The sequence below is a fragment of the Dreissena polymorpha genome, chromosome 2 (assembly GCF_020536995.1).
Source record: "Dreissena polymorpha isolate Duluth1 chromosome 2, UMN_Dpol_1.0, whole genome shotgun sequence".
In the NCBI taxonomy this organism is placed as follows: domain Eukaryota; kingdom Metazoa; phylum Mollusca; class Bivalvia; order Myida; family Dreissenidae; genus Dreissena; species Dreissena polymorpha.
In genome coordinates this window covers 1,874,224-1,887,383 of record NC_068356.1, presented here as the reverse complement: position 1 = coordinate 1,887,383, position 13,160 = coordinate 1,874,224, and the positions used below count along the sequence as shown (strand labels likewise).

At 36.2% G+C, this 13,160-nt stretch overlaps 1 protein-coding gene across 4 annotated transcripts in view; it reads right to left on the bottom strand.

The window, feature by feature from the left end:
• The window catches only part of LOC127865603 (A disintegrin and metalloproteinase with thrombospondin motifs 20-like), a 40,437-nt gene extending 29,517 nt beyond the window's left edge, over positions 1-10,920 (bottom strand). The window contains exons 1-10 of one of the 4 annotated variants that reach the window (XM_052405469.1): positions 10,864-10,920; positions 9,462-9,543; positions 8,756-8,923; positions 7,988-8,127; positions 7,191-7,329; positions 6,760-6,832; positions 4,331-4,421; positions 3,765-3,848; positions 1,086-1,198; positions 631-783 (exon numbers count right to left, since the gene is read on the bottom strand). In XM_052405469.1, the coding sequence (XP_052261429.1) occupies positions 631-783; positions 1,086-1,198; positions 3,765-3,848; positions 4,331-4,421; positions 6,760-6,832; positions 7,191-7,329; positions 7,988-8,127; positions 8,756-8,923; positions 9,462-9,543; positions 10,864-10,905 (1,085 nt within the window). In that variant the 5' untranslated portion in view covers positions 10,906-10,920. Of the gene's footprint in view, positions 1-630; positions 784-1,085; positions 1,199-3,764; positions 3,849-4,330; positions 4,422-6,759; positions 6,833-7,190; positions 7,330-7,684; positions 7,944-7,987; positions 8,128-8,755; positions 8,924-9,461; positions 9,544-9,702; positions 10,791-10,863 lie in introns of those variants that run through there. The other 3 variants (XM_052405470.1, XM_052405468.1, XM_052405471.1) reach the window with 3 other exon arrangements.
• Positions 10,921-13,160: the final 2,240 nt, after the last annotated feature.

Sequence of the window (13,160 nt, the reverse complement as noted above, 5' to 3'; positions counted from 1 at the left end):
CAAATATATTCGTTTGTTTTGAGTAAGAAAGCAGAAAACACTTCTTGTCCAGCGTTTAGTGGAACGTTGTAAACTGTGCTTCGTGTTCCAATTTCAATTATTACTATCATTATAAGTGTCATTATTATTATTATTATTATTATTATTATTATTAGTAGTAGTAGTAGTAGTAGTAGTAGTAGTAGTAGTAGTAGTAGTAGTAGTAGTATAAGAAGTAGTAGTAATTGTAATAGTAGTAGTAGTAGAAGTAGTAGTAGTAGTAGTAGTAGTAGTAGTAGTAGTAGTAGTAGTAGTAGTAGTAGTAGTAGTAGTAGTAGTACATGTTGTAGTAGTAGTAGTAGTAGTAGTAGTAGTAGTAGTAGTAGTAGTAGTAGTAGTAGTAGTAGTAGTAGTAGTAGTAATAATAATAATAATAGAAGTAGTAGTAGTAGTAGGGTATAGTTTGTCTTCGATATTTACGTTTTTTCATCGAAATTCAATAAATTAATACCAATGTTTCCATGCTACATGCAAATGACACGATACGGAGAAAATTCAAGAGCCCATTAAGCGATAACAAACACATCTCTCGACTGTGCAAATAAGACTATGTACTACGTGACATAGCTCTACTACGTATGCTGCACTTACAGGTGGCCTATTTCATGCGCCAGGGTGAGACCGAATACGGGCCCAGTATCTTCCACGACGGCACACTTCTTTCGTATTTTACACGCACCAGAGAGGAACGCAAGGCCGTTCGTGGACTTCCCGTTGTCATTGGCGCCATATTCAATATCATTTCTAAATTTGGAAATACAAGAGAAACGTATGCACTCGTTGTTTGTTTAGTGAATGGGGGGGGGGACTTTATGGTATGTTCATGCAGATCTAAACACACTGTTATATTGTACAACACATGTCAATTCCATGCACTACGGAAACCAACTAAGGACTTGCGTTCTAAAAAGTTTTCTTTTTCATTTTAAGTACGGAAAATCATTGTTTACGTTTAATTTTATTTAATTTCTACTTTATAAAATATCAATTAGTTACACCAAGGCCTTAACAAACGTAAATAGGGTGACTAAAGAAAATATCCAAACCGTGTTAAAAGGATAGTAACGTCAGTTTTGTTCAGCGTGTGATGCTTGCTCTGCCACTCACAGAAACTATTCTTTGTCTTCTCAGCGTCCACTGTGTCACTCACATCAAACCCCTGCAAATACATTATATAAGTAGCTGCTACGTCATACATTCTATAAATAGCATCACATACATATTGCGAGGGCTGAACGGAAAACTGTCGTATCTCCTATTTTATTTAATATGAGTTACAACAGTCTTCCGTTCACCCCTCGATTTCTTTGTCTTCTCAGCGTCCGGTGTGTCATTCAAGGCCAACACCTGCAAAGCATCGTGTGAATTAGCTATTACATCAAACATTCTATATATAGCATATCAGACACATTCTGCGAATAGCTTCGACGTCATACATTCTATAAATAGCAGGTTCTCTGTATTCTCAGCGAAGCTGTGTCACTAACACAAAACCCCTGCAAATACATTCTTTAAAATCATAATGCTATTAATAGCAGCTTAAACACTTTCTGTGAATAGCCATAAGCAATCAAATTGAATAAATACCATTTTAGTTTCGCACCGCAAAAGTGAAACACCCACGGCGATAAAAACTTCGCAAAATCGTATATGTTAGCTAATTTATGCACAAAGTGTTAAAGGTGAGCTATTGTGCTCAGTATAATTAAATCCGTCCGTCTGTCTTCGTGCGTCATGCGGTTTCCGGGGTACGAGTTCCAGTTTACTTCGCTACTATACGAGAAGCCTCTTTTGTAGCTCAAATCGAATGAACATATTTCCGGTTGTTAATTTTGGCAATATCTAGGCCAAGTTCGATTTAGTACAATATTCATAAAAATAGGTTGACACTCCAAACGCCACATTTATTGATCAATCTTGGTCAAATAGTTAATATTGACACGACCAAGACTTTATTTTAACAATATATTACCCAAGTTTGATTTGGTACAATTTTCATAAAAAGTTGGTTAACACTCCATACGCCACATTTATTGATCAATCTTGGTCAAAAAGTTAATATTGACAAAGCCATGTCCGAGTTCGAACCTGGGTCATTTTTGTCCAAAAGCTAGGCCACCGTTTTAAATTTGATAACAAAATGAGCCGTGTTCTATGAAAAAAGGCCTTTTAATACACGTGCGTACAGTGACGTCCCAGATTAGCCTGTGCAGTCCGCACAGGCTAATCAGGGACGACACTTTCCGCCTAGACTGGATTTCTGCAAAGATTAGACTTTCTTGAAACGAAAAATATCATAAGAGCGGAAAGTGTCGTCCAATATTAGGCTGTGTGGGCTGCACAGGCTAATCTGGAACGACACTTTACGCGCATGCATTAAACCCCTTTTTCACAGAGCACTGCTGAAATTTATATAGTCAAGTTTTAGCTCGTAACCACTATAGAGCCCAAGTGTTTGGCTAAATATTGATGACACTTTGTTAACAAAAAATTATCTTAGCAATACTTATAACATTACATGTAGGCCGATTTGAAAACTTTCTACACGCTTCCGAAATCTAGATCTAAACTTTGAAAAACATGTTAACACTAGACGACATATTAATGACTCGGTCTCGATGAAACTATGTCAGAATTATTATCTTAACACTAGCTTATCAAGCAAATTTGAATCTAGATCACGTGTGTTTACACTATAGTCACTCGATAAAATCTTTTCAAAAATGTTTCATTTCACTGGAAAGCACAAACTTAACGTAACGAAACTTGTTTAGATTGTAAGTCTTGACGATATCTAGCCGTACTTCAGATCTGGGTCCTGCATATCTGAATAGTGTTTATGCGCTTTAAATATTAATGCTAGGTTTACATCTGGCCACGATTACCACGATGTCCCCGATTCCAGAGCATCGTGGCGAACGTAACAGAGCGTGGAGTCGAATCGGGGTGATCGTGGGGGAGCGTAACGGAACGTGGTTGAATCGGGGACATCGTTGGCATCGGGACAGATTTTAAATCAAACTTAAATTTCACCACGATTGCCCCGATTCATTTTCTAATCTCATATCGTAGGTCAAATCGCAGGAGATCGCAACAAAGCGGCTGTGTCGTGGGAGATCTTAACAGGACGTAACGGAACGTGGTGGAGCGTGGAAGCCAATCGTGTTGATCGCAACAAAGCGTAACAGAACGTGATGAAAATCGTGGGCTCGATCGTAGCAACAAAACGTGCTGATTTCGTAAGGAAGCGTAACAGAACGTGGAGTATACCATTTAATCGTAGAGCTCCCCGACTTTTTAGCCCCTGGCTAATCGGGGAGATCGTGGCCAGGTGTAAACTTAGCATAAAGCAAAACTTTCTTACCAATATAGTTGTGACATGTGGGAATCAATATTGTTGAAAAATATATCAGAAGTTCGAATCTGCGTCTAGTTTGTTTAACATACGCCAGCAAGTGAAGTCTTCGGCAAGTGGTGTGTCTTGATAACAGGTGAGCGCTTGAGAGCCAACAAGGTCCTCTCGTTTCAATAGCGACTTTTTGAGAAACAACGGACACAGTGACATGGATTGGACGATTGAACGATCACGAGTTTGATCAACGATAATTTCTTTTACGGTACACCATACAACATTTACTTATATTGGACGACCCCAATTATATCTGACTTTACGATTGTAATCAATAAAAATGGCTTTAACGGGCCTCCATACCAAAGGTACTTACATCGGGGGAGTTGAACACAATGATCTCTGACAATAAGAGTTTCATCAAGGTGCCAATGGAACGGTCTGCGAACAACTGCGACGCCTGAAACAAATAATAAAATGTACATTTAAATCTCGTGAAAACATGTTAATAGAAGACTCGTTGATAGAATTCCATAAATGTTCAGCTAACACTCTCTTACGAAATTATGAATATTCTACATATTTAATCTATGGGAAACTTAACTTTAACTCATTTGAAAACAAACTAGTATTTGACAATTAAAAATATTATATCAACGCGACCCTATCGATTTACGTACCATAACATTGCAATTCACGACTGATATTAACGTATCTCGTAATAGGAACGCAGACATAAAATTTAACGAACTTATACAAAACTCGTTATTGAAACGACAGTTATAATTAGATTCGTACAAATAACTTAATTAACAACCATATACGACTATTTTATCGTCAAAAAGAAAACAACATTGCTTTGAATAAGAACACAATTTGATCGAGAATACAAACAGCTGTTACTCTTATGGGTACTTACCAATATAATTTTCAATCACTTACGATGTTAAAGCCAGTGAAGAGGTACTGGAGAATGTTTTCGTTGTGGAATCTCGCCATGGGAGGGTCGACCACGATCCCCGCCTCTATGTACCTGTAGCATGAGAGGCACGAGATCACAACAAATAACTGGCAATTTACAAACAACTGGCAATTTACAAACAACTGGCAATTTACAAACAACTGGCAGTTTACAAACAACTGGCAATTTACAAACAACTGGCAATTTACAAACAACTGGAAATTTACAAACAACTGGGAATTTACAAACAACTGGCAAATTTACAAACAACTGGAAATTTACAAACAACTGGAAATTTACAAACAACTGGACATTTACAAACAACTGGCAATTTACAGATAACTGGCAATTTACAAACAACAGGCAATATACAAACAACTGGGAATGTACAAACAACTGTCAATATATAAACAACATGGCAATGTACAAACAACTGGATATGTTCACACTTATTGTTAAAGAAAAAACTCGTTTATCAATAGAAAATCATAGGCGCTCGATGTCAATGACAATGTTTTTATTTATTTATTTGTTTTTTTAGTTACCCGTTGTTTATTATAATGCATACACATACTAAATTAATAAAAATCTTCCGACAAAACGTCTTCTTAAAAAAAGATAGTTCGACTATGTATGTATAGATATTGACAAGGTAAATCACTCGCCATTTTCTAAAGCAACGGAAGTGCGTCATTATGCATAATTAATTGCTGTCACCCCGCTCGCTTATTGAAATGCGCGCGCAGGCCGGGAACCTCGCTCTTTATACACAATAACAGCCACTAAACACTATGGGCGCCAGATTTGATTTTTGACGTGCTGATTTTTTTTCTGGAAATCACCATGGCAGACGAAATCAAGTTAAACAATTCGTAAGGAATGATTCATGTGTATGCAATTTACAATATATTTTGTTGGTTTCCCCATTGAGTGAAACAATAGTTACAAGGATTTATCACATCGTCTGTGGATATTTCTGTTGAAACTGAAAGTAGATAAAGAAAGAGCGAGGTCCCCGGCCTGCGCGCGCATTTCAATAAGCGAGCGGGGTGACAGCGATTTAATTATGCATAATGACGCACTTCCGTTGCTCTAGAAAATGGCGAGTGATTTACCTTGTCAATATCTTAAGAAGACGTTTTGTCGGAAGAGTTTTATTAATTTAGTATGCGTATGCATTATAATAAACAACGGGTATCTAAAAACAAATTACTAAATAAATAAATAAAACATTGTCATTGACATCGAGCGCCTATGTAGAAAATACAAAACTATGACTTTAAGGTTTGACAGAACAGAATTTCGACTTAAGCATATATATAGCTTATCGTCATAAACATAAATATGCAAAAACAGCATGCGTTTCAATAAATACAAAACATGCATCCTTTCGAATAAATATCAATTTTAAAGGAATGAAATACAACATGTTTTAGTGAGGATGTCACATGGATGAGGTTACTACATAGTGATCACATAATGTAAACATGTAGTTTAATAATTACAACACGTATATTATTATTGTAAGCTTATTGTCTTTGTGAAAAATATATAATTTATTCTACATATATCAGACATTTTCTCGCATTTCAAAGCCTTGTAAACAAAACATGGTTAATTTTCTTAACACTTTTTTATTTGAACTATTAAGTAGTTCGATAAACTTAAACATATTTGGGCGAAATCTATAATACTTTCGAATTAATGTCTTCCAAAAATCTGCATAGTAAGGACATGTAAGAACAAAGTGGTATTTATCCTCTATATCATTAAGGTTGCATAAAACACATTTACGTTGATCTCTAACAATGTTCTGGTGTCTACCCGTTTTAATAAATAATATGTGAGACGACAAACGTAATTTAGCAAATAGTAATTTAGTAATAAAGCTTTGACGGATGTGTCTGGTTTAATAACCGTATTAAACAAGTCCAACAATTTTTTTCTAAAGTTGTACAAGCCATATTGCGGCAAAATAACAATTCATTCTAGTAACAAAAAATGAAAATAGTAAAACTATGACACGTATTGTGTAATGTTAAATGTAATAAATATTGTTGAACAAACCGCCGCAAAGTGTCTATACGTATGTCATATGTTTCACACAGGCTGAATTGCGGTGAATGATTGTTTAACGTGTGACACTGTCAAAACATAATCAATTTTATAATATGCCGGTCCTTATTGGACTATTATTATTCATACACCCCAAATATGAACCATTATTGTGTGTTTAACTTGATAAACTATTTGGAAATACAGCATTTTGCATGGTGAAAACCTCCGTTGTCCTTACACGGACTTTTATGACAAATACTCTGTATACTATACATATCTACAAGGCACACAACTGACACATTTCCTGCAGAACACCATGGTCTTTACCGAAACATTAGCCCTGTGGCCTCACCTGGTCTTCATTCCGTTGATCTGGTGCCTCCCTTGCGCTTGAGAAGTGGGATGGAGTATTTCGGTAACGTCGTCTGCAAACGACAAACATCGACTAAAGATGAGGAATGTTTGGTATTATGTTCTCTTTATTTCATTATTAAATCACTCGTACACTAACGGGTTTATTTTTTTATCAAGAAAGTGTTCATATAATAAATTAGGGAATTGTTATCGCTACACTTCGATTTGCAATCAGCACACACAATCAACAGCAAGAGGCATACACATATGAAAACCGTGATTAAAATGCGTATTTACTGTAGTATTAAGTCACCATTAAATAAAAAGCCACCAAAATTTTATTTTTAACGATATTTGAATGGACAGTGCAATGTGTTAACTATGTGTAATGTGTGATGTGTCCTGTGTTCATAATATGCATAGTCCTACCTTCCGTCTTGCACACGTGCTTGTCACCCTGGTAACGGTAGATCACGTGATTGGGCAACGTTGACGTTGACGTCTGATCCGATGTCCGCTTCATGGGGTAGATGAACAAGCTCGTGTTGCCAAAACTGAGCAAGCCTTTCTGTTATGAGAACATAATTTCTTTATTTCAAACTTGGAATACAATCATGTTTGTATATGGATGCCTTTGACCTTACAATATATGTTTAAAGAAGGTGATTCGTGTTTTCATAACTGAGCATCTATTTTTGTGAAGAAACACTATTTTGTTTTCAAAATAATTTCACAAGAAAATAAAATGTAATATTGTTTTTATTGTATTCATTTTCTTCAATTTGTAGGATTGGTAAACAATTTATTAAAGTGAATGAATATTATTAAAATGAATGAATATTAGTTTTACAAAATCGATATTATTGATCACAATGCTTGAAAAGTTATCGGTATTGCAAAAATAAGAGGACAATATCACTTACTTTTAACTGGTACTTGCATTTTATTTACGCCCGTTCCCTTAAAGCTAAAGCTTATTGCACTGAAATCAGTCTGAACATATTGATTTTTAGCTCAGTTGAATGGAAAGTCCAATCTCTTTGAATATATTTTCAAATATTTATCCTTTGAAGAACCAATACGCGTTTTACTTTACAAGATCTTAAGAACGCTCCTGAGACGGGGTTTAAACTGGGACATCTAAGAGCGACGCCTTGTCTGCTACTTCATTATGACCTCAAATCAATAAAACAAGCTCCCTATGTCATCGACCCACACGGCCTTACCAGCCCTTCACAGACGCTGGCCGCCACCCAGGAGTCGTTGTGGTCGCTGGTTGTTCCGGTGTAGTAGCATGTGACGTCATGCTCCACGCAGGGGCTCACCGTGGAGTGGCCGCTACCGTTTACGTGACGGATGATGCAGCCTGCATAATTTGCATACTTTGTTATTTTTTATTTCATAAATATATAAAACGACCTTGATCAAGATAACTGATAGATTAAATGACACGACGCATATTTACTTTCTAAGATTACCACTGAAAACTACTTAACTAATATATTAGACTACCATAAGGATTAATAATACAATCCGGTACTAGAAGCGATTGAAATCGATTGAAGCGTACCGCACAAAGAAGACTGTTATAAACTTAGTCAATTCGTGCAAAACGTTCGCGAACGAAACCAAAGGCAAACATGGAAAACAAATCAGTCATATAATTAGTTAATGGCAGTTCACGAGTGCCAGCGCAATGCTATGAAGCTATCAATAATTTAGCCGCACTTTGAGAAATCCGGTCTTAATGCATACATGTGCGTAAAGTGTCGTCCCAGATTAGCTTGTGCAGTTCGCACAGTCTATTTAGGGAAGCTGCTTTCCTCATTGATGGATTAAGTTGATTTAAATAGTTACTTTTAAACAAACATCTAGTCTAGGTGGAGAGAGTCATCCATAATTAGCCTGTACGAACAGCACAGGCTAATCAGGGACGACACTTTACGCGCATGCATTAAGCTCCGTTGTCCAAGAGTCTGACTCATGTAAATTACGCGATGAAATCATGTTCGTATTCTTTCGCAGAGAGATCGCGAACGTTTCGTTGCCGAGAGACACTCGGTACTGCAGTGTTGGCGGCCGCTCCCGGAACTGCCTGACGTCGACCTCGGAAGGTTCCGTTCCGTTCAAGAGATGCACGACAACCGAGTGGTAGTCTGACACTGAAAACATGAACAATATATTCACATGCGGATCAGTAATAATTTTATATGAGCTGATGGGGTTTTGAATAGGCCGATGGGCAAATATTAAACTGACGAAATTGAATGTTATTTATAGGCTATGATGTATGTATTAGAGCTATGTTATTGCGTTATATACGACAATTTGAACGCGAACGAACATTAAAATACCATTTCAAAAAGTGCAATGGGTAGCAATTATTTGAAATTATGTGTTTGAAAACCCGATATTTTGTAACAAAAAGCAATGTGTTCAGTAGTGTGGAATAAAAAAATAAAACATTGGAAGTTTGAGAGGAGAGAATTTATTAAAAAAAGATTATTAGAATGTACTCGGTTTTTGAAGTAAATGTATACACAGCTATCGCAAGCATAACTAGTATGATACTACTGGTTATGTCATAACATAGAATGTGTATACATATAAGATTCAATTCAATTTCTGCAAAATCAATTAAATAACAAAACACTGTAGCTGAAACGTAATGTTTCAACAACACACATTTATTTTACATACAGTCCGTGGAGGCATCCGTCCCAAAGATGGCAATTCTCTCCAGAGTGTCTAACACAGGTCTTGTGTTCGCTACTGTATACACCTGGAATTGTAAACGATAAAGATATGGATCTTGAAAGAACATGTTAATGCATGAACGAAAATGAAAATATATGAATGCAAAAAAAATCAACAATTTGTTTAGAGCTTTTTCTAAAAAAGACCTTTATAAGTAAATTAAACAAACTGAAACAAGTCATACCCGTAACGACGAGAAAGTGACCAAACAAGACATCCAAATGGATATCATGGCTATCCCCACGTAAGTCCACAAAATGTTGGTAAAGGAGGTAATGGCTTCACGTTGTGAACATGTATTCTTATAACAGCTAAATCACTGCAACACTAACGATACCACTTTTTGCATACGAAACGCTATGCACATCACTATACTTTTTATGTTTTGACTGAAAGGTTGAGCGTTAACTTTATAGCGTTCCGTGGTCTGTCATTTGTTCCCGATTCCTTATTGACAAACCATGTTAAAGGGGCTTATCCTCAGGTAGCACATACAAGTTATTGATGAACATTGAAATTTACTGTAATAGAAAAAAAGAACACAAAGATATGGGACCAAACGGACGAACACATGAAACGAATGCAACACAAGAGACGGATAAGACGCTACATTGCAACGCAATGTTGCGATAACGTGACTTTGCGAATCAATCTGACGCAACCATCAAACCCGACGTTACTATAAACGTGACTCTTTGATCAACCCGACTCTTCCATGCAACCCGTCGCTACGATTAGCGTGACTCTTCCATGCAACCCGTCGCTACGATGCAACCCGACGTTACTATAAACGTGACTCTACGATCAATCCGACTATTCCATTCAATCCGACTCTACGATGCAACCCGACGTTACTATTAACTTGACTCTACGATCAACCCGACTTTTCGATTCAACCCGACGTTACGATGCAACCCGACGTTACTAGAAACGTGTTTCTACGATCAACCCGACTCTTCCATGAAGCCCGACGCTACGATACAACCCGACGTTACAAGAAACGTGACTCTAAAATAAACCCGACGTAACTTAACATGACTCTTCAATTCAACCCGGCGCTACGTTGCAAACCGACGCTGACGCTACGATGAACGTTATGCAATTAAAACTGCAACGTTTTCGTTTCCACATAAACGTTGCAGTGCTATTGGATAATTTTGATATGAAATGTAGTGCCTTTAATTTGAACAACTAACTGAATCAACAACAATTTCGCATTTGAATCTGGGCCATGGCTGTATTTGGGCTTTAGTCTGGTCCACATGGAACCAACATTCGTATAGGGCGCAGTATTGTAATGCAGCAATTAACAAGTTCACAATTTATCAGTTTAATGAGGGACAACCTGGCGATTAGATAGCAGTTTATTTTCTGGCTGCGATAACATTTGTTTTGTCACATTATATACCGAAATCCGGGTTGAACCGCGCCTCGACGTCTTTAGAAAGACATATGAAAGAAAAATTATGTTTTAATTTGATAAGCTTTATTTGCACACAAAGCTGCATGATTTATGGTTAAAATATGATTGTTTGCAATTTATATCTGTTGCGCCGATCTCATTTTTCAACAATGTAAGCATATTTGGCTGCACGTAAGCCAAACTTTTTTTAAACACAGCTGACATAAAATCCAAAAAGGGAAAAAAATAACGAGATTTATGGGGCATTTTCACGTTTTGGTATATTGATTTAATTGAGAGAAAAAAACCTGTTTTAGATTTGCAAATGTTCGTTGTATTTATGATAGTTGTGAGGAAACAGTGATACTGAACATTTACCATGCTCTAAAATATCAATTATATGCATCTTTTGACGATTTAAAAACCTGAAAATTATAAAGCACTGCAACGCGAAACGATTGAGTAATTTCGAGAGTTCTGTTGTTGTCGTTATATTTTTGACACTTCGAGAATTTCCTATATAGAGTACAAAATACATTATTTATTGTATGAACACGAATGGTCGAATGGTCTAAGTGTAAGACTTTTACTACCGGGGTCAGTGGTTCGAGCCCATTTGAGGCTTACTTTTTATTCTTTCTTAAATTTTATTGTTGATTTTACTGGTGCATTTTAGATCTCATGTTTATTATTAATACAAAGCATTTAACGACAAACTTTAATATATGCCAAAATCTGTGAAAAAGCCCCTTTAACGTCCCACGTTTGTGCCTGTGCAGCACACAAGGTGTCGAAAAATAAGCAATTTAAAAGTTACACCACACACAAACACATTGGAAAGCTGGGATTGTTTTGATTAAGCCTTAGAGCTCACTTAGCGTCTTGAAATTGTCTTATTAAATTTGTTTTTTTTTAACATAAACTTTTGATCGTGCTTGTACAAAATTAACATGGCATTATGTGTGTGTTTTCCATATTTGTGCATGTGTACAGTTGTACATATTGTTTTTAGTTGCGCGTTGAAACGTTTAATTTTATAACTTTGCACAAGTTGAGACTTTGACATAGACACAAATCTTCTGGCGTGTTTGCAGTTGAATAAAACAACACCTATACTGGAAATAAACGTAAGAAAAGAAATATAGATTCAAGAAAAGGTAAAACAAAATGCAAATAAGTAATTGAAATGAGTACTATGGAATATTCTATACCTTTAACAAAATAGTTGCTTAAACGTAGCATAGTTCAAATGGTGCAATGCAATATTGTATTGCTGTTACAAAATGCTTGCTTAAAATATTTTAATTGGGTACATTCAGGGGACATGCGTACACAGGAGCGTACCGGGTTCAATTGAGGTTATTTGGAACTTACATCCTTTTTTGTGTTTTTCTTGAAGGGGTAGCGGGTATTTTCACACGGTAGGACACTTTGTATTTATACTTCTTTTAAATGAATGCGCCCTTTTGGCTCTATGGTGCTAGCCTCGTGTTTTTTTTCAAGATCGTAGACGGCAGGATAAAAAGTTATTAAAAGAAAACCATCCACAAATCTGTTGTCTCCTTAAGTGACGTTCGAGACATTGGATCTACAAATACCCTTTTATGTTATAATACATAGTTTTGAAGCACGTGTATAGAATAATTTAATATATATATTAATCACGAGTATTGTATTTTCCCGACGCCGTTTTATCCCGGAAAACTAATGTATTGCATAAAAAGTTGGTTTGATCCCCCTTTTTGGAACTGACTTTCAAACGACACACACTGCTCACACCTATGTTAGAAGGTTTTACACGAAATAACTGTCGTGAATGAATTCCGAATTGGTGCGAATGTTTTGGAGAACTTTTTTCCTTTAGAGATCAAAAGTCCTCATTTATTAAAGAAATAATCGTTATATTATTAATTTTTATTATTATATGTTTTCTCACATACTTAACGCTAACATTTGGTATGCTAATGTAAGGCATTTGACGGTATTATTAATGTTTACACAGTGTAAGTTTTACCTGTATTGTCCAAATATGATCATACTTATGTTTGAATATGTCTAAAAACGAATACTATGCTTACTAAACGGAATACTATGCTTACTTAACGGAATACCATGCTTCCTAAACGGAATACCTTGCTTACTAAACGGAATACCTTGCTTGCTAAACGGAATACATGTACCATGCTTATTAAACGGAATACTATGCTTACTATTTCCAGGTATCAATACGACAGTTATAG